Source organism: Cynocephalus volans, chromosome 2, assembly GCF_027409185.1.
Source record: "Cynocephalus volans isolate mCynVol1 chromosome 2, mCynVol1.pri, whole genome shotgun sequence".
NCBI lineage: Eukaryota > Metazoa > Chordata > Mammalia > Dermoptera > Cynocephalidae > Cynocephalus > Cynocephalus volans.
Window position 1 is genome coordinate 132287192 of NC_084461.1, and position 22683 is coordinate 132309874.

The window sequence follows — 22683 nt, forward strand, 5'->3', positions numbered from 1 at the left end:
AAAGGCGTGGAATAAGTAAGCAGGTATGATTTGACCTTGACATAAAGGTGATAAAGGTTCTTAGGAGAACTGGGAGTTAGGAGACTCTAGTAACTCCTCTGAGACTAAATAGTCCAATTAGTCTGATGAGGATTTGGGTTACATGCATCCCTCAGGTTTTGTCCAACTCAAAAATGCTACCTAGCATTATTACATTATTCCATAAGGTAATATAAATCACCTCTACTACACCATGGATTCAGTTACCCTTTAAGTCAAAAATCACATTTCTTGTACACCTAGCGATCTGTAACATTTTAATGAAGACATACCCAATATAGCTGTCATCTTTGTTCTTCAATAACAGTATTACAATCTTATTCACAGGATATATGCTCAGTGCCAAAAGGTAAGATTAAAATTGACATTGCTTTTTAACAGTGAAGAGTAAGGATTAACTAGAACTTTATAAATAATCTCCTAGAATATTTGACATTCAGACAAAAAGGGCAAAAAAGGTGGCAACAATTTTCCCAAGTCCTTGTCCATCTTTATAAATGACTTTCCTGTAAAAGTACGAAGGTAGTTCAAAAAGTTCTTGGAAAGATTAGTATTATCTTTTCATTCTATTTTTCCATGAACTTTTTGAAGTGCCCTCACATATTCCATTATTTTACTTCCTCCTAAATCCTCAATGTATGGTTTACCTGAAGCAGATGACATTTTTAAGAATCCTGTGTGGTATGTCTTGGTCCTAAAATAATATTCAAAGGTAAGATCTAGACTTTTGATGAAATGCTTTCTAGCTACTATCCTCTGAAAACAGGTCTTAAAGTTCTAAACTGAAAGGTCTGAGATCAACTTAGCCCAGTGACTTTTTATTAAAATAGGGAAGACTTGTTCAAACAAACCCCACTACCCCAAAGCTAAGTAGGCAAAAGCAAATGGAAATGAATATTTTTCTTGGAGGACAGAGAACCCTAAATCTTTCAGTTCAGCACTCTCCTTTCCCACCCCAACAAAATTAGAAAATTACTTAGTAAAATCTTCTTTTCATGTTATAGATGAGGAAACCGACAGGCCCACAGGGGTTGAGGAACTGACCCTAGATCATGCAGTCAATACTACATGGCAGACCTAGACCTCGAACCTCCAATATCTGTCTAGTTAAGTCCTCTTTTCAGAATATCTAACTGTTTCTTTGGAGAACATGTTAATTCAATTCAGAGGGCACAAAGAAAAGTAGGGTTGTAACAGAAACAGTATTTTAAGTGAGCTCCCAGATGTCAATTCAGAAGGTTGAAAGATTTAGCATGTTAAAATATCAACAGACTGATGCTATTCTCTCGTTCTTGCTCTTTACACTGGATGCTACGCTTTTCTACTTAACAATAGGTCCTTCAAATTACACAAAAAGGACCTGATGAGGCAGGTTAGGTATGTAAACCAGGTACCTTTGTTTTGGGATATCCCAAAGTATCTTAAAGCAAAACCTGTATAGAATTTCCTAACAGAAAGGAGAGGGGGGGAAGTGGGGGGGGGGGATGGGTGTATGAAGAATAAATGCTGCAAAATTTAAATTTTAAAATTCAGTGTCAACACTTGTAAAATAGGATAACTCATAGACTGCTTTGTTTAATCTAGCTAAAACCAGTCAATTTAATTCAATATTTACCAATATTTATCAAGTAAATATTAAGTATACTATGTATAAGCGATACAGAAAGAGTAGGGAACATACTGAGGGGATGGGAAGATGGTGCCATCCAAATAAAGAATGTCTATGCAAATCATTCTTATCTTTTACCCTTCCTTGCAAAAACCATTCTTTCACACTTTACTTTAAAACCAATGAAGCCGATTGGCTCAGTTGGTTAGAATGTTGCCTTACTGCACCAAGGTCAAGGGTTTGGATCCCAATACCAGCTAGCCACCAAAAAAACAAAAACAAACAAACAATAAATAAATAAAACTAAGGAACCACTTCTGTTTCTACATACCCAAACCTACCACTCCTACAACAAATTTACCCTTTGCCCACTCTCATCCAATTATTACATTCTGCCTTAGAAACTACTCCCAGAAGCCACACTCTATTCTTGGATGCCCTCCCAAACCAGTTCACCAAGCTTTCTTCCTTAAAGCCAGATCCTGAAATCCCATCTTCTCTCCCAGGGAGCCTTAATTCGAAAGCCAGGTTAATCTCTTTAGCCCCACCCACATACAGTTTTTAAAACTACCATAACTCTCTCTGCACTCACCATCTTATAATAGATACCTATTATTCTGCTCACAAGCTAATTTCATTTATTCATGTGCTTATTCAGTATATTACTCATTGCCCTTATTGGTCTGCATCAGGTCTTAGAGCTACCAGATAAAATGGCATGCACTTAACTTGGGTTTAGCACTGAAAATGCCCAGATGCTTAATGCTTTTTGAAAATGATTTCAAATACATTAAACTCAACCTAATTTGTGAAATTTATAAAATCTCCCAACATGGATGAATCTCAAAAATGAATTATGCTGAGTGAAGGGTGCCAGACGCAAATGACCTCATACTGTATGATTCCATTTATATGAAATTCTAGGCAAAACTTTGGTGATGGAAAGCAAACGGGGGGGGGGGGGGGGTCAGAAGCCTTATTTTCCCATACAGTAGGTTTGGGGGGAGGGATGGGAATCATTTAAAATCTGAAATCTGGATTGCCTTGAATTTCACATTAATCTTTACCTCATAATATAATTTGGAATTTTTTTCCAAGTAATACTTGATCACTTATAATCAACAGTACATTTTATCATTCCATTTCTCTATTAAAAATGTTTATCAGCATTGGAGTTTTTTTAAAAGGATAGTATTATTTTGATTGTTTCCACATCAGAATTTATGTATGTATGCAATACAGTCCTTCATTCAAGATTTGAAAAATAGAAGCTAGAACAGAAAAATGATACAGTAAATACCATTCAATTCTCAACTGTTCTGGATCCTTTTAAAAATGTTATTTTTGAGTATTGCTGGAAAATGGCTGGGTTTTAAACTATATTTTAGTCTCTATCCCAGGAAGAGACTCTCTACTCACAAAAGTCAAAAAATTACTTGAAAGCTCTAAGAAAACACAATGTCTTTTTATCTGGTCATCTTTTGTCCTAGTTACTATTACTATTTCCATTCACCAATACCCTATCCCAAAAAGGCCACAACTTCCCTAATGTAAAGTTTTACTGAGAAAATAACTCAACAGGTTGAAATTACTTATCGAACCGTGGTAAAGTGATTAAGCTTTCTTTTACTACAACTGACTTAAGTAAATTTCAACAGTTGGTGCTTTTCAAACTGCCTTTGCCATTACCCATAAAAATTTAGTAGACTGAAATAGACCAAACTTTACCATTCATGAAAGGAAAGAATAATTAACACCTTATTGGGAATACGAAGGATTTTACATAGTATAACTTAACAATTTCATGTCGCATCTGCTGCAGAGATCACAAACATACTGTCATTATGCCATCTCTTTCCTTAAACCCCACTGCCTCCTGCAGCTTTATTCTTGGCTTTTCAAAGGTTTAATCCCCCAAGACTGCTAAAGGGGAAATCAAGGAAGCATAATATGAACCCAAGCTGAGAAAAGGGCAGGAATACGGGGTTGAGTCACGTCGCTCCGCCATTTTCTAAGCGGAGGAGGAAGACATGTTGGAACAAAAACACAACAAAAGAGCAGCCATTTCCCAAGCCAACTCCAATAGCAACCCGAACTGGCTGAGCCCGGTCACTGTGGCACCTTCAAATCTAATTTTCTGGACAAACCTAATAATACGAGAGGTGCCGCCGTAAAGAAAGCAGCAGCCAACCCTTCCGCATAGGGATCAAAGAGGACCTGCATACTTAACTGTAAATGAAAGCTTCGGGAAGAGGAAGAATGACGGAAGCTAAATAGAGCAGAGTGTAACAAACTGAAATTTTTAAATTTGGCAAACTAAAATTTACTCAGTGACTGCGGTGACTTACGATTCACAGGAAACCACTGGCTATAGGGAACCCAAGTAACTCAAATACCAAAACCCGCATTCAGCTGGTCCATTACCTGCCTCCATCCATCTCCCCATTCTATATGTCCTTCCCTCAGCGAATTGCCTATATGCTCATGGTTTCTTACCGTATGTGGGGGATGCCAACCCCACCTTGAAGAATCTTATAGAGTTTGCTCTCGTACAGCAACTGGGGATGCCTGGCCTTCTGAGATTCTAGCTTCACTGCCACTTCCTGCAGGGGAAAGAAGGGATGATGGCATCAACATCCCTATGGAGTCAATGTCACTAGGGAAAGGAGGGGAGACATTAGCGAAGTTCCAAATCGCGATTACGAGGAAGCGAAAGCTGAGAAGAGAAACTCTCCTCGTAATTATAAAACGAGGCAACCAGCCTTATAGGCCTCTTCAGGGGGTAGTGACGAAATCGGCACGTCCTCTAAGTGCAGGAAAAGGATTCATCCAGAAAAAAGAGGCAACCTCTGAACGTAATGCGAGCTTTTGAAGGAACTAGGCGATCGGAAACTGTCCTAACTGGAACAAGAACCCCAGTAGGATTAAATATAAAAAGTATGAAGAAAACCAAGGAGGTCACAGAAAATGGATTTTGCCGTTCTCACCTTAAATAATGGTTTAAAAAAAACAAAAACTCGACTAAGGGACATATGTAACAAGCTGGGAAACTTCACAGTTCAACCAGCGTTTCTATGGGGTTCCTTCCCTTTTAGGGAAAGAGAGATGGGGAGGTTACCGAGCCAGGAAACTGGCTCCCTCTGGCCTCCCTAGTGCGTGCATGCGGTGGGAAGAGGCCTGAGCAGTTTGGGGCACTGGGGGTGGGAAGGGGGGTGAGGAAAGTCGCAGCATTATCGTGAACCCCACCCCAGATGATTACCTCGCCGTTGGTGATGTTGATCGCCAGATAAATGTCCCCGAAGGAGCCAGACCCGATCTTCCGTACCAGTTTGTATTTCCCTCCGACAATGAATTCGGCCTTGGAGCCGCTGCTGCTCGCCATCCTGAGAGACGAAAATGGAGGCTGGGGCCAAGCCCCGACGCCTCTTAAGGGAGGACGGGGGCCTCTAGGGCTCGTGCACTGGGCAAGGCTGCGGAGGACGGCAGCAAGAAACGGAAAACGGAGGCCTTTCCCGGCGTTACAGGGCCCAGAACTGGCCAAGGGAACCCGATCACTGCAGCTCAGTCAGGTTTCTTTTTGCCAGGCCGCAGTTTGTAAGAAGGTTCTCGCGGTTACCAGGCTCGGCCACCTGTTTCTGGGCGACCGCCGCTGCCTAGCTTTCGCTGGAAAAGGGGCGCGGTGAGTTAGGGGGGCGATATCGTTGCCACCACTGCCGCCAGCTCCGGCCCGGAGGGACCCCTGTCACTCCGCTGACGCCGCCATCTTGTTACTCCGGCTCCAGCCAACACAAAATGCCCCCAGTCCCCGGGAGCCGCTTCTTCACTGCGCAGAGCACTCTGGGAAAGGGATCTCGGGCGCTAGCCCCGAAGGGTCGGCAGCGAGAGGGAAGGCGGAACCGGATCCGTGAGAGTCGCGGCCCACGCTCCGAGCGTCACCCCGTCACACCCAACTGCGCATGAGCGCTGCAACTCCTGCTGACTGCGCAGGCGTGCCGTGGCCTGTCCTCGCCTCCGCCCCGGGCTCACTTCCACTTCCGGTCTCTGCTGTACACTATTTCTACCTGTTAGTAACCTGGGACACACCCTGTTTCTGTAAGGCTGTGCGGCCCCAGCCCTTGAGTGCATGTTAGGAAGGAGTTACCTTCATTTCTGGTGGCCGATGGAAGCTTCAGTCCTCTTTGGGAGTTGGGAATTGACCTTTGCTCTTTGTTTGAGGCGGTTTTTAACCTTTGATCTTTCTTCGGGCTACTCCCTGGGACCTGCCCTGTTTCTGTTTGGAAAGAGGCTGTCGCCTCCGGTGGAGAGGAAGAGAAAAGCAGCCACGGGCGGGTTGGGTTTGAGGGACTCATTCAGGGCTCCCGGTTTTAGCAGAGCCTGCTCTAAATAATTAGAATTCCGCCCTCTACGGAGTGTTGGAGACCCTCTTTTTACAGGAGGAAAAAAAGAGAGAAGCAGGAATTATCTGTCGCCGCTTGTCTTTACGTTGTTGCTCCTCTGATAAATTTGATCGTCAAGAAAAAAAATCTAATATTTGGTTCATTATAAATATCAGTGATAGGTGAAATCAACAGAAAAAGTTGGCAGCAATGAAAAAGCTGCACATAGTAAAAGTTGTTAAAGTCCTCCCTCAAAAAAAAAAAACAAAAACGACGAACCATGTCTTGGTCTTGTTGAAAACCGTAGTATTGACCCAAATAGTGTAGAAAGAACTATTACAAAATAAAATTGACAATGTTTAAAACTTTACACGGTAATTTTTTACTGAAAATTGATCAAAGAATCAAATCTTGATCACATTTTGGTTTACAAAATTTAACCTGGGGCAATTGGGCTTGGTAATAATGTTCACAAGAAGGCTCCATGGTTTATACTTTAATCTGTAATATGAGTCAAACCTCAGTTGTAAAAATTTAAGCAGAAAAATCTATCACAAGAATAAAAAGAAAAAAGAGGGAAAAAAATCTATCCCAAATAAAATAATTTCATTAAAATGGAAATGGAAAAAGTGTAGTATTTTAATAGCAACTTTGAAAGCCGATCAAATAATTAGTAATAGGGTTCATCCTGGAAGGTATTTTGATTAAACAGAGGGGAAGATATTTCGTCCAAGATTTAGCATGAAGTTTTGAGGCACAACCGAAGCCCAAGGTGCCTGACTTCCAAATCAGCACTATTAGACATCACTGTCTTTTGGCCATTCTAAAGCATGTTTTAGCCAGCTTAAAAATCCTCTGCTGTTAAATTCTGGTCTAAAATTGAGAAAAAAGAAAAAAGCCAAGTAAGCATCGTGAAGTTTCCAGGGACAACTACTATACTGCTGATTTTCTATCACAGTCATCCAAAATTTAATGGATTCCTGAGCTTGAGGAGTTCCCCACAAGAGGGTAGGGTATACATTTAAAGGGATTTTTTGGTGTAGTGTTACAAATGCTCGATGGGGAGTGGAAGTAGGGTGGGCATGGAGTGGGCTAGGTTAGTAATTCCCAGAGGTCAGTGTGTATGGGCAGGCACAAGTCTCTAACAAAGTTTTCATAAGGATGCTAGAAAAATAAGTAAGTATAATGCATTTTTCATTTATCTAATTTCACATTATACTTATATTCTGAGATTTTATCTTCCTGTATATGTCATTAAAATACCCTTTTATAAAATGGTGCTTATGGTAGATGGTTGGGTTTTTTTGTTTTTTTAATATCCTTATTTGGCAAAATAAAAAGTTGACACTTCTATGTTTAACTTCATTTTTTATTTTTTTTAGAACTTACATAAGCCGATGAAATCCCATACTCTGAGACCCACTTCTAACTAATGGGCTGGCCCGTGGCTCACTCGGGAGAGTGTGGTGCTGATAACACCAACTCAAAGGTTAAGGTCCCCTTACCGGTCATCTTAAAAAAAAAAAAAAAAAGCCTTCTAACTCTTGATGACTTTATAATTATATAATCTTTATATATATATAATTATATATATAATTTTCTAATTCTCTGATGATTTTATACATAATTTGGTTTGTCTTCCTTTGTTTCCTGCCTGCTGTAGTCACTATTCCAGTGCTGACAATGTCCAGCAAAATGTATTAAAATGCTATATGAGTGGCCACAGCCTTTTCAAATGTGATTCCAGTTAGATACATCTTGATATTTAAATTTATTAGGTTTAAGAGAGGCAAACTTTTTTTTTTTTTTTAACGTAGAAACTGAAGTTTTTAGATGTTGGCTATGACTCAGCATTCTCCTTAAAGTCACGTATCATTTGCAGTAACTTTCAGCCTGAGGGGTTGAAGAATTACCTGTTTTTGGTGCTGCTATTTTAAAGTCACAAATCATTCTGTACTTACTCAATCAGCAGCAGCTTTGGTGTAACAGAAGTAGTCTCAAATGTACCAAAATGCAATTCCTGGCTTCTAGATCAGTGAGGTCACTAAAAATAAAAACAAAAGTACAGAATAAAAATTTTTAGACCTTGAGGGAAATTTAGAGATCATCTAGTTCAATAACCACTATATTTTTTAATGCTTTGCAATTCACAGAGTGCTTTCACACATGTCATTTGTGCCCCACTAAGACAAAGTGGCTCACCCAAGATTATACTGATCTTAGTGGCAAAGGCAGGACTAGAACCCCAACTATCTAACCAAAAGAAAGAAAAAAGGAAAGGGTAGAACACAAGTCATGTTCCAGAGATTACTTCTGTGTTCGTACAGAGTTCAAAATGAATTGAAAAACTTTGTTTTTTAAAGCCACTGTTTACTCAAGGAAAGGTCACTGGTAACCAGAGTGTGTTTTGAGTAAAATAAGGACAAGCACAAGAAGTATAGATGGATGCTGAAATCACTAAGGTAGCCTGCCCATCTCTAGAGTTGTGTGGTACAAATAAGTAGCAAAATGGAATGTCTTAGAATAGGTCAAACACTGTCTCAGCTGTTAACTTTACACAGCCTTGTGCATAATCAGTATCAGATAAGTGAGTTAGCAGAGTGACCGAAAACGTAAGGACATCAGAAAAGTGCTGTTGTGTCAGAGTGATCGTCCATTCAGCCTGACAGCAATTTCTAGTCACTCTCTTTTCTCAGTCCCTGTTCTCCCCCTCTGCATTGTTGATGGGGTTTTGTGAAAGTAGATTGCTGCATCTATGACAGTAACTTCAAACACATTTGAGACATTCCGTAAACATTTTATACTCACTTTTTATGGAGTCATTAACCATAAATTTCATTCAATTAATTTCAGTCTTTGAACTTATTTATTCTTTTGACTTATATGGCTTCAAGATTCTAGAGATTGACAAATTCCATATGCTTATTGCCCAATGATTTTTTTTTGTATTTCTTTCCCAATGATCTTTTTAAAATCATGTATGTATGTATAAAATGATTACTGTTCTTTTCCTTATAAAAGTGACAAATATTCATTTGAAAATTTTTTAAAACTTGGATAAATCAGAAAAAAAATAAAAATCTCTTAGAATCCCCAAATGTTAAGATTTTGCTATATACATGTTTAGTGTTTTTTTCTATGCATATGTATATATGTGTGTATATATACCTATCAGTATATATGTGTGTATACATATATTTAATTTTATTTCTTAAAATTTGCAAAAAGGGATCATAGTGGACATTCTGTTTTGAGACCTGTTTTTTTCACTCAAATGATTTGTTGGAGACCTGTTTCGTATAACTAAATAATCTTTTAAAATATCATTTTTAATGCCTGTATGTTAAATATGCATATGATGGAACAACATTTAGCCAATCCCAATTGAGTATTCTAATTATTTCCGAACTTTAGCTAGTGTAAGCAAACAATGCTGTAATGAATATTCCTGTAATGAATACTCTTTTCTCACATCCAAAATTAATTGGTTAGAATATATTTCTAGAAATGCTACAGGTCTTAAAACACCTTGTATCATAAATAAGAACTTCCAATTCTGTTTTGGTATAGTTCATGATGATTAAACCATCCTGCATGGGCTATCTGATCTTCTCACTTAAATTTATCTTTAGAGACTTAAATCCTAATCCTTTTATTCTATCCCCAAAAGAGGTTGTTAGATTTTCTTTTCTGACCAGCATATTGCTGTAAAACTTCATAAGCTTAATTTTGCAATTCCCCTATTCCCTCCTCCTCCCTCCCAGTTTCAAAATCTCAAGAATTTTGCAAGTTTGTGGTTTGCAAGGATGTGCCATGCTATTGAAAATGTCCTTTTTATGACACAGCTAACAAGACATATTTGTTGCCCATTAGTGAAGCAATTGCGTTCTACAGATACTTAGGTTCAGTTGAAGGAGGGAGGAAAATGAGTTTCCTGGAAAAGAGAATGGAAGTCAAGGGGCCTCACAATCAAGAATATAGTTAACCAAGTATGAAAAAAAGGGTAATCTCATATATGTTTAAATCTCCAGTATTTTGTATGAGCTCAAGTATTCCCACAGAAATAAATATGCAAGGCGTTGAGATGGAGAAGAATTCAATTTGTTACTGTTCCAAAATGAGATGAACCCAAATCATACCACAGAAATCTTTTAAATGTTTGAGTTGGCATTTCAGTGTACTCTGTTAAATGAGAAAGAATCCTTTTCGGCCTGTGTGAGTGAAACATTGTCAACTACTTTTAGGGTATGTAGAGGACAGGGAAGTTTTCCTAACTTTAAGCAAGAGCCCATGTACTATCTTTTAATTTTATTTTTTTACCAACTTTTGAATTACCCTCATACTAGAGTAGTGGAAATGTATTTTATTCTTAAAAACTAGTTTGGAGTGGGAGCAGAGAAATCAAATTATCCTCTAGTTGGGTATTTAAGGGATAGGTTAAATGGTAGAAGGAAATGTACCCTGACCTAAGTAGTAAGGAAATTTAATTTTAGTTGTGTCTGTACCGTAATTATTTTACTGGGCTTTACTGTTGTAATCTTTTAAAAGAGAAGTCAGATTTTAAGTTTCTTTCTAGCTTTAAAAATATTGTGCTATTTACTGAAGGTGACTCCTATGTTTTGAAGAAGCAAACTAACAAGCTTTTTTCGTTTTACAAAAGCTTCTTGAAATTCAGATAAAATGTAAAATTCTGATGGGCAGATCCTCACCTGTGATTCTTAATACGTAACTATCAGGAAAATCAGATTTTCTAACAGTGAAACAAAGCAGTAGATAGATAGTTAAAAATTTTAGAAGAGACTCCCAACAATTGGTTAGAGCACAGCCTTGTAACACCAAGGTCAAGGGTTCAAATTCCCCATACCAGCAGCCACCAAAAAAAAAAAAAAAAAAAAGAAGAAGAAGAAGAGACTCCCAATTTAGAAGAAGAGATATGGACATAGCTTCCTTTTAAAAAAATTTAAGAAAGGCAATTATTATATCTTAGTTTTTCTGGAGGTGGGGGAGGGGCATGTCACTTAAATGACCTCTGTAGGTCCCTTTTGGTCTAAAAAAATTCTTGCTTAGGTTTTCATAGAGGGAAAGCACAAAATGACTTTTACTCTTCAACACAGTCTTATTCTTGACAAGGAATGAGATTCAACAGTGAAAATCCAGCAATGCTCCTTTCATATCCTCTTCGAATACTGTTTTCACTAGCCTCACCTCTTCCTCAGTTAGTGTGAAATAATGCCTGAGGCGTTAACTCATTTGTCTGCAGTGAACATTCTGCAGTGTAATGTGTAAAATGCCAGAGATATGCCCTGACAGGGAGGAAATTCAAATCACTGATGTTCCATCTATTCATTGAAAACCTTACTAATAAGGCCAGGACTTGAGAGGCACCATAGAAGATGAAATGCTGCATTTCGACAGCATCTCCTACCCCACTTCAATTATCTTATTCTGGTCAATCTGACCAGGCAATAGTTACATAATCAAATTGTATTTTCAAATTTCTATTTTAATCACACAAATCATTAATTCCTGGAAATTTGCTGTCATGCATGGTATTTTGGAACGTTTGTGTTAGCTATTTTTATTTGGAAGAATTTCATTAGTGTTTTGAAATTTCTGCAATTTCTATATCCCTTTCTTTTCTCAGCCCCTATTTTCTTCCTCTGCATTGTTCATTAGCAAGAGCATGAAACTGCTCCTTGTGACTCATTATTACTCACTATAGTAATCTACTCTTCTTTGTGAGACTACATTTGGAAGATGCTTGAGTTGCTATTCCTGAGGAGAGCTGGTCCTAAGCACACATCCTGTTAACTCTCAACTCTCCACTCTCCATGCTAATGCCAGGAAACACTGATACTTATCACAGACAATGGAATAACTGCTCCATTTGATCCTAGCTAATCCCAACACCACTGCAAAAAGAAGTTCTACAGTGAACAGAGCTAGGGTCCTGATTGGGCAAAAAAAGAACCTTGGATTGTAGGGCCCTAATCCATAAAGCATAAAAGGCAAATTATATTTATATAGCCCTTTACAGTTCATAGAGCATTTGTGATACATTAACACATACTTTTCATGACGAGTGTAAGAGCTAGGTCAAACAGCTATTGCTATATCCATCTTACGTGTGAGGAAGCTGAAGCTCTGGAGAGGTGGCGATTTACTCAAGAACACCAACTTTTGGGAATAATTCCCACCTTCCACACCACTGTTCTGTGATGTATGCCTGTTCACCTTCACAGCATGTCCTGTCCCGACCCTGCTGCCTGTTCTAGATATATATGCATTGGGAGCAAATTAGTAGTTACTACCTCCATAGGCCTACGTTTGACTTAAATCATCCCCTCGGGCTTATTTACCCAGCCCATCTGCAGCTCAGTTCATCTCTCAGTGTCTAAGTTCTACAGCCTGGTGCCTGAATGCCCACATTTTTGAGGGGTAACACCCACCACCTCCATGTCTGAATCTCAAACCCAGCAGTCTCTAGTTCTCTGTTTCCTTGATCCTGGCTCCCTGATCTCAGTCATTTTCCTCCATCCTCCTGTCCCCACCATCCTTCCTAGACAGTGCTGCTCACTCCTGCCTCTTCAGTGTTAATTTCTTCAGCCTCTCCCCCTGTCAGATTCTTTTTTTTTTTTTTTTTTTTATAAAAAGATGACCAGTAAGGAGATCTCAACCCTTGGCTTGGTGTTGTCAGCACCACGCTCAGCCAGTGAGCCAAATGGACATCCCTATATAGGATCCAAACCTATGGCCTTGGTGTTATCAGCACCATGCTCTCCCGAGTGAGCCACGGGCCGGCCCTCCCCCTGTCAGATTCTAAAGCCAACTGACCTATTTAAATCTTAGCTACCTACCAGTCTTTCTAGACTCTCCTTACTTCCTGCCAAACTCTGAACCTGATCTGAACTCCTAAACTTTTTATGTGTGTTCTCTTGGCCAGACTAGTGGTAGACTTATGACCCTTTCTACTTCACTTCTAGCCACCTCTAACCTATATGGAACCCAGGTTTTGATATTTTCCTTTGCTGCCTAGAATTTCAAATCCTGTCATTCTTCTTAGTCTATATTTTCTTGACCCACACTATATCACTGATCCCCATAGCTTCTGCCCTAGTTGAAATAAGATATGTGAAAGCACTTTGTTTAAGCAATAAACCTCATAGAGATATCCCCGGCTGCTGTTATTATTAGGCAGTTCAAGCCACAGGTGATTTTCTCTAACCTTCCTGGTGTAGGGAGACAGGCTGTCAGCTGAAAAAGGACCTTCAAAATTATTGTCCAAAGCCAAACATAAGAAAAGTGTAACAACTATGACACTGCCACAACTGATTTCTTTATGTGAGGGATTCCTTTTGATGAGGTCGTCACCATAGGCTTCAAGATGTGTCACAGGTGACAGAAATCAAAATATCTGGACTATTCTAAAGGCCTCAGAACCTTTCTTCTAATCAACATGAGGATACTGAGTTTTCATGTGACATCTACCCTCATTGATTTTTCCCATGTAAGGTAATAATTTCTTTCAATATTTATACAGCACTTTGTTCAATATTACTCTTACCTATGTTATGTCATAAAAAAAAGATTTCATGGGGAAAGTAATTCCATTACTTTAAATTTTAGATAGGACAACTGAGGCCCAGAGATCTTACTTAACTTGCCCAAATGCACTAAATGAGTCAGGGGTGCATCTTGTACTTGAACTCAGATTTTTCTGACTCTAGAGAATCTGCTTTTTCATTCTCCAATCCATGCAACTGAGGGCTGCAAAACACCCTGGAAAGGAAACCGCTCATTTATTTCAAGATTAAGGGAAGGACATAAAAAGAGACATCCACTTAATCGATCCCAGAATATGCCACAGAAGGGTATATTTAAGAACCCATGCGGCATCATGATGTTCGATTATTATACAATGATGCCATCTTGTGGATATGATCACTCATCATTACTCTAGCCAGCTTTCTGTGGCCTAGCATCATGCGTGGCTAGGAGAATTACCTAGTTGGATCTGAACAGTCAAATATTAAATGCCCAGGAAGAGGCTACAGTCAAATAACATTTAGGGATATAGGCAAGTGTCAGGAAATTGAGCAAACCTATGGTGCTCTCAGAACCAGGTAAATGAAAAGAGCCAAATCAAGGCTCAATCAAATAATGTATGCCAAACAAGGAGGAGGGGCATTCTCTGTACCAAAGCACCCTGTTCTTCTTTCTAGTATAATGCCATCACACTGTATTATATCACTGTGAACTGGTTTCTCCCTCCCAGTAGACCATGAGCTATGAGAGCTGAGAAGTCCTGTTTATAGTTGTATCTGCATTGTATCCCCAGCATTAGTACACTGGGTGATAAGTATCCAGTAAATATTTCGTGACTTAATGAATGACAAGCGTAGACAGAAAAGGACATAGTCAAAGTTATGACAGAGCCAGTTTTCCAGATTCTCAGATCCGTTCTCTATCCACTATACTACATATATTTATGAATGGCAAAAGCATACTGACTACCGCAAGAAATTGAAATACACCTAAACTTTTAGGTGGCCATTAGGAGGGGTAGCCATTATGCATGTCTGTGAGGCTATGAGCACTGTGCTTATTATTGAGTACCACTTTGGACCAGTCACTGTACTAAGTGCTGGGGCTACAATGAAGAACAAAAGAGAGAGAGAGAGCGCCTGCCCTTATGAGGTTTACAGTCTAGATCTGGACTATACTACTGATCAAATAGGGCCTTTCATGGTGGCCATGACTTGGAGAGGACATCTTATTCCAAGATCTGGTCTTAGCTTTACAATGTAAGACACTCTGTTTTGTCTATGTTTTCAGAATTAAACTCATTGAAACTTAACGAAACCCTGTGCAGTGAGTATTATTATCCCATTTTGCAGCATTCTAAAGTTTACAAATTTTTTCCTCATAGATTATCTCATTTGTTGTACATCAGCTCTGTGAAATATGTAAAGATTTTTATACCCACTTCACATAGATAAAGAAACTGAATCTCACATAGGCTAGTTAATTTGTCCAAAGTCACAAAGATAGTAAGTGAAGGGTCCAGGACATGAATTTTCAAGTTCATTGTTCTTCCAGTATGTGAAAAGGACTAGTTTATTCACTAGATGATTTTTGTAGAGAAAATAATTGATTTTCTCTGTCAGTCCAACTAGACCATTATCTCACTGGGAAATGCATCTCCTTCCACTTCTAATTGTATATGTACATATATATCTTCAAATTATATATATATTTTTATGTATGATATAATCATGTCCCTTTACGCTTAAATACTTCAGTGTATATTTCGTAATAACAAGGACATTCTCTTTATAACCATAATAGTTTATCAAAATCAGGAAATTGAGGTTTTCAAGATGGCGGCAGCTGCGGCGGCTGGCGCGGAGTAGCTGAGGTGGAAAAGGTGGCCACTGGGCCTCAGGCAGCCGGGAAACTTGTGGACCTTCCTCTGGCCATCTCTTAAGGGAGGACCGCTGCTGCTGGCCGGTCGTGGGGGCTCAACGCCACTTTGCCCCCGGCAGGAGAGGCTGCCTCATTTACAGGCAACAGCTTTGAAGTGTGGAGCAGGAAAAGAACTGATTCTTAGCTGCAAAAGCGAGTCTTGAAACAGGGAAGGCGGCGCCAGGGCTGCTGTGGATGCAGCCAGGATCCCGGAGGCGGGGGCCGCGCTGAAGGCGACCAGCTGCCCTATTCAGGATTCGAGGTTTCAGGCCAGCATTAAAGAAGATTCCTGGGAGCGCCCAAGCGGCGCCGCGACTGAACAGCCCGAGGCGGCCGCGCCGAGAACACGGAAGGCAACAAACCAGAGACAGAGCGAGCACCCGACCTGGCACAGCACTGAGTGATCCCTGGCACAGCTCTGTTCGGGGGGTGGATGCCCATGCGGCTCCCGCCTGCACCACCAGGCCACTCACTGCCCCGGTGCTGCCTCCATTTTCCCAGGTGCGGGCAGCTCCGCCTGGCTCGGCCATCACTGAGCCCATTTGCTTGGCCTGGTGCGGGGCTTTCCGGACCCTGCGGGCTGGCCTCCTCTCCCACTCCCTCCGCAGTTCTCTGGCGGGGCTGGGGGTGTGGGGCGTCCCGACCAGTGTTGGGAGGGCTAGGAAGTACGGGCGGGCCGACTGTCACTCCACCACACCCTGGACTCCGCCCGGTAAACTTCCTGTTACTGGGAGGCAGATACCATCTCTGCGAACACCAGTTTGGAAAAAAGCCTAACGAATTTCTGGTTGGGAATAGTGTGGTAGGAGAGTTCCCAGGTCTGCTTGAACCTGCCGGAGAGCAGGCTACAGGCGGGCACTAGACTCGGTTTATACCGGGGGGATACAAAGGTGAACAAGACCCGAGAAAGATCTACACAGTGCTACAAAGGCACCCAGAGAGACCGGTCGTCTGTGCCTAGCAGAAACCTGGTAGACTTCCTGGGCGAGGCGGTGCTGAGCAGGGTCTTGAAGGCCCAGCTGATAGACGAGGGTTGCAGAAGACACACCCCAGCCCAGCACAGTGTGCACAGAGGGGGGAGACGTGCGGCCAGGGAGGCGGAGACTCGACAGAAACCACACACCCGGTGGGGTCGCCACTGCACGATCTAACAGCCTGGGCCAGAACACACGGAACGGGGAGAAGTCCTGTACAGAAAGTGAAAGCTCAACAGAGATCACACACCCTGTGGTACGTGATCCACCAGCCCAGCAGAGTCCAAGCTGACCAGAAAGGTGGATCCCTGGAGAAGCCCAAGACCCGAGGCAACCACACACACAAGACACTAGAGGCCAACTGAGCAGTCACGGCGGGAGCCATACCAAATTGGCAACCACAGCAACATCCTAGTTAGTCATTAGTCTCAAACCGGTGGACTGTGAAACCCCCTGCCACAATGAATAAACACCAAAAAAAAGACACCAGAAATACAAAAAATCAAGAAAGTACACCACCAAAAGTTAATAAATCTCATACTCTAGATCCTATAGAACAAGAAGCCCTTGAAATAACTGACAAGGAATTTCGAGTGATAATTCTAAGGAAACTGAATGAGATACAAGAAAACTCAGCTAGACATCATGATGAAATGAGGAAAAGTATACAGGATCTGAAAGAGGAAATATACAAGGAAATCAATGTCCTGAAAAAAAATGTAGCAGAACTTGCTGAACTGAAGAAGTTATTCAGCGAAATAAAAAACACAACGGAGAGTTTAACCAGCAGGCTTGTCGAAGTTGAAGAGAGAACCTCTGAACTTGAAGATGGGCTGTTTGAAATAACACAAGCAGACAAAAAGAAAGAAAAAAGAATCAAGGACATGGAAGAAAATCTGAGAGAGATATCAGACAACCTCAAGCGCTCAAATATCCGAGTCATGGGTATTCCAGAAGGGGAGGAAAATGGAGATTCCATTGAAAACATATTCAACAAAATAGTGGCAGAAAACTTCCCAGGTATAGGAAAAACCACAGATCTTCAGATCCAGGAAGCTCAACGATCTCCAAACGTATTCAACCCAAAAAGGCCTTCTCCAAGACATGTCATAGTCAAATTGGCAAAACTCAGAGACAAAGAGAGAATCTTAAAAGCTGCAAGAGAGAAGCGTCAAATCACCTATAAGGGAGCCCCAATCAGGTTAACATCAGACTTTTCATCACAAACCCTAAAAGCTAGAAAGGAATGGGATGATATTTTCAAAATACTAAAAGACAAAGATTGCCAGCCAAGAATACTCTACCCTGCAAGGCTATCCTTCCGAAATGAGGGGCAAATAGTATATTTCTCAGACAAACAAAAACTGCGGGAGTTCACTACTACAAGACCACCCTTACAAGAAATCCTCAAGGGAGTACTGGGTTTGGTTCCTGAAAAATAACTACCACTGCCATAAAAACCTAAGAAAAATCTAAACCCGCTAGTACAATAAAAATGGCATTCATGAAGAGAAAACAAGCTAACAAAAACACTATCTACAACCTAAGGAACCAACAAACAAAGAAACCAAACAGTAAATCAGAAAGCAAGGAACAAAAGACACCTAAGACAACCAAACAACCAATAAAATGCTAGGAATAAATCAACACCTTTCAATAACAACTCTTAATGTTAAAGGCTTAAATTCCCCAATTAAAAGACACAGACTGGCTGACTGGATCAAAAAGCAGGACCCAACTATATGCTGCCTACAAGAGACCCACCTCACCCACAAAGATTCACACAGACTAAGAGTGAAAGGATGGAAAAAGATTTACCATGCAAACAGAAAAGAAAAACGAGCTGGAGTGGCTATTCTTATATCTGACAAAATAGACTTTAAACTAAAAACCATAAAAAGAGACAATGAGGGACACTACTTCATGATAAAAGGACTGATCCATCAAGAAGACATAACAATCATAAATATGTACGCACCCAATGTTGGAGCAGCCAGATTTATAAAACAAACTCTATTAGACCTAAAGAAGGAAATAGACACTAATACCATAATAGCAGGGGACCTGAACACTCCACTGTCAATATTAGACAGATCATCTAGGCAAAGAATCAGTAGAGAAACACAAGATCTAAACAAGACTCTAGACCAATTGGAATTGGCAGATATCTACAGAACATTCCACCCAACAACCTCAGAATATTCATTCTTCTCATCAGCACATGGATCATTCTCCAGGATAGGTCACATATTAGGTCACAAATCAAGTCTCAATAAATTCAAAAAAATTGGAATTATCCCATGTATCTTCTCAGACCACAATGGATTAAAACTAGAAATTAATAACAAACAAAACTCTGGAAACTATACAAACACATGGAAATTAAACAGCATTCTACTTAATGACATATGGGTCCAAGAAGAAATCAAGCAGGAAATCAAAAAGTTTATTGAAACTAATGAAAACAATGATACATCATACCAAAACCTGTGGGATACTGCAAAAGCAGTATTGAGGGGAAAATTTATTGCATTAAATGCTCACTTCAGAAGAATGGAAAGATGGCAAGTGAACAACCTAACACTTCACCTTAAAGAACTAGAAAAACAAGAACAATCCAATCCTAAAGTTAGCAGACGGAAAGAAATCATTAAGATCAGAGCAGAACTGAATGAAATTGAAAACCAAAAAACAATTCAAAAGATCAACGAATCAAAAAGTTGGTTTTTTGAAAAGATAAATAAAATTGACAAACCATTAGCATGGCTAACAAAAAAAAGAAGAGAGAAGACTCAAATAACAAAAATTAGAAATGAAAAAGGCGATATTACAACTGATTCATCTGAAATACAAGGAATCATTCGAGACTACTATAAACAACTATACACCAACAAATTTGAAAATCTGGAGGAAATGGATAAATTTCTGGACACACACAAGCTCCCAAAACTGAACCGTGAAGACGTAGAAAATTTGAACAGACCAATAACAATAAAGGAGATTGAAGCTGTTATCAGAAGGCTCCCAACAAAGAAAAGCCCAGGACCAGATGGATTCACAGCAGAATTTTACCAAACATTCAAAGAGGAATTGACACCGATTCTTTACAAACTATTCCAAAAGATTGAAACGGACGCAAATCTCCCAAACTCATTCTATGAAGCAAACATCATCCTGATACCAAAACCAGGTAAAGATATAACCAAAAAAGAAAACTACAGGCCGATATCCTTGATGAATATAGATGCAAAAATCCTCACTAAAATACTAGCAAACAGAATACAGCAACACATACGAAAAATTATTCATCACGATCAAGTGGGATTCATCCCAGGGATGCAAGGTTGGTTCAACATACGCAAATCAATAAATGTGATACACCATATTAATAAACTCAAACACAAGGACCAGATGATCATCTCTATAGATGCTGAAAAAGCATTTGATAAAGTTCAGCACTCATTCATGACAAAGACCCTCTATAAGTTAGGTATAGAGGGAAAGTATCTCAACATAATTAAAGCCATATATGACAAACCCACTGCCAATATCATCCTGAATGGGGAAAAGCTGAAAGCTTTTCCTTTAAGAACAGGCACTAGACAAGGATGCCCACTCTCACCACTCCTATTCAACATAGTGTTGGAAGTACTAGCCAGAGCAATCAGAGAAGAGAAGGAAATAAAGGGCATCCAGATTGGAAAAGATGAAGTCAAACTGTCCCTGTTTGCAGATGACATGATCCTATATATCGAACAGCCTAAAACCTCTACAAAAAAACTGTTGGAATTGATAAATGATTTCAGCACAGTAGCAGGATACAAAATCAACACACAAAAATCAGTAGCATTTCTTTTCTCCAATAGTGAACATGCAGAAGGAGAAATCAAGAAAGCCTGCCCATTTACAATAGCCACCAAAAAAATAAAATACTTAGGAATTGAGTTAACCAAGGAGGTGAAAAATCTCTATAATGAGAACTACAAACCACTGCTGAGAGAAATTAGAGAGGATACAAGAAGATGGAAAGATATTCCATGCTCTTGGATTGGAAGAATCAACATAGTGAAAATGTCCATACTACCCAAAGTGATATACAAATTCAAAGCAATCCCCATCAAAATTCCAAAGACATTTTTCTCAGAAATGGAAAAAACTATTCAGACATTTATATGGAACAATAAAAGACCACGAATAGCCAAAGCAATGCTCAGCAAAAAAAATAAAGCTGGAGGCATAACACTACCTGACTTTCAGCTATACTACAAAGCTATAATAACCAAAACAGTATGGTACTGGCATAAAAACAGACACACTGACCAATGGAATAGAATAGAGAATCCAGAAATCAACCCACACACTTACTGCCATCTGATCTTTGACAAAGGCACCAAGCCTATTCACTGGGGAAGGGACTGCCTCTTCAGCAAGTGGTGCTGGGATAACTGGATATCGATATGCAGGAGAATGAAACTAGATCCATACCTCTCACCGTATACTAAAATCAACTCAAAATGGATTAAGGATTTAAATATACACCCTGAGACAATAAAACTTCTTAAAGAAAACATAGGAGAAACACTTCAGGAAATAGGACTGGGCACAGACTTCATGAATACGACCCCAAAAGCATGGGCAACCAAAGGAAAAATAAACAAATGGGATTATATCAAACTAAAAAGCTTCTGCACAGCAAAAGAAACAATTAACAGAGTTAAAAGACAACCAACAGAGTGGGAGAAAATATTTGCAAAATATACATCTGACAAAGGATTAATATCCAGAATATATAAGGAACTCAAACAACTTTACAAGAAGAAAACAAGCAACCCAATTAAAAAATGGGCAAAAGAGCTAAGTAGGCATTTCTCTAAGGAAGATATCCAAATGGCCAACAGACATATGAAAAAATGCTCAACATCACTCAGCATCCGGGAAATGCAAATCAAAACCACATTGAGATACCATCTAACCCCAGTTAGGATGGCTAAAATCCAAAAGACTATGAACGATAAATGCTGGCGAGGCTGCGGAGAAAAAGGAACTCTCATACATTGTTGGTGGGACTGCAAAATGGTGCAGCCTCTGTGGAAAATGGTATGGAGGTTCCTTAAACAATTGCAAATAGATCTACCATACGACCCAGCCATCCCACTGTTGGGAATATACCCAGAGGAATGGAAATCATCAAGTCGAAGGTATACCTGTTCCCCAATGTTCATCGCAGCACTCTTTACAATAGCCAAGAGTTGGAACCAGCCCAAATGCCCATCATCAGATGAGTGGATACGGAAAATGTGGTACATCTACACAATGGAATACTACTCAGCTATAAAAACGAATGAAATACTGCCATTTGCAACAACATGGATGGACCTTGAGAGAATCATATTAAGTGAAACAAGTCAGGCACAGAAAGAGAAATACCACATGTTCTCACTTATTGGAGGGAGCTAAAAATTAATATATAAATTCACACACACACATACACACACACACACACAAACCGGGGGGGGGGGGAAGAAGATATAACAACCACAATTATTTGAAGTTGATACAACAAGCAAACAGAAAGGACATTGTTGGGGGGAGGGGGGGAGGGAGGAGGGAGGGAGGTTTTGGTGATGGGGAGCAATAATCAGCTACAATGTATATCGACAAAATAAAATTAAAAAAAAAAAATCAGGAAATTTATCATTGATACAATACTATTATTTAATCCACAGTCCATATTCAAATTGCATCAGTTGTCCCAATAATGACTTACATTTTTTCCCAGTCCAGGATCCAATTCAGGATCAAGCATTGCATTATTTCTTGTCTTCTCAGTTTTCTTCCATCTGGAATTTTCAGCTTTTCTTTATGTTTCTTCACCTTGACATTTTAGAAGACTGCAGGCTAGTTGTTCTGAAAAATGTCCCTTAATTTGCATTTGTTTTGTTTTCACCTGATTAGATTCAGGTTATGTATTTTTGTCAGGAATACTTCTGAAGTAACATTGTGTCCTTTACTTTGCATCATATTGGGAATCGCATTATGCCAGCGTGTCTCAATATTGGCGATCTTTTGGTTAAGGTGATGTCCATTGCAAAGTTACCATTTCCCCTTCGTAATTAATAAGTAACATGTGGCAAGATATTTTGAAATTATATAAATATCCTGTTCCATACTAAACATTCACTGTAGCATTCACTGAAGTTTTCTAAATACACAATTTCTT

At 39.7% G+C, this 22683-nt stretch overlaps 1 protein-coding gene across 4 annotated transcripts in view; it reads right to left on the reverse strand.

Annotated features, from left to right (window-relative positions):
• The window catches only part of CSNK1A1 (casein kinase 1 alpha 1), a 47328-nt gene extending 41781 nt beyond the window's left edge, over nt 1-5547 (reverse strand). The window contains exons 1-2 of one of the 4 annotated variants that reach the window (XM_063085451.1): nt 4908-5546; nt 4145-4251 (exon numbers count right to left, since the gene is read on the reverse strand). In XM_063085451.1, coding sequence (XP_062941521.1) covers nt 4145-4251; nt 4908-5030 — 230 coding nt within the window. In that variant the 5' untranslated portion in view covers nt 5031-5546. Of the gene's footprint in view, nt 1-4144; nt 4252-4907 lie in introns of all 4 variants that reach the window. The other 3 variants (XM_063085453.1, XM_063085454.1, XM_063085452.1) reach the window with 3 other exon arrangements.
• Between the last annotated feature and the right edge of the window lie 17136 nt (nt 5548-22683).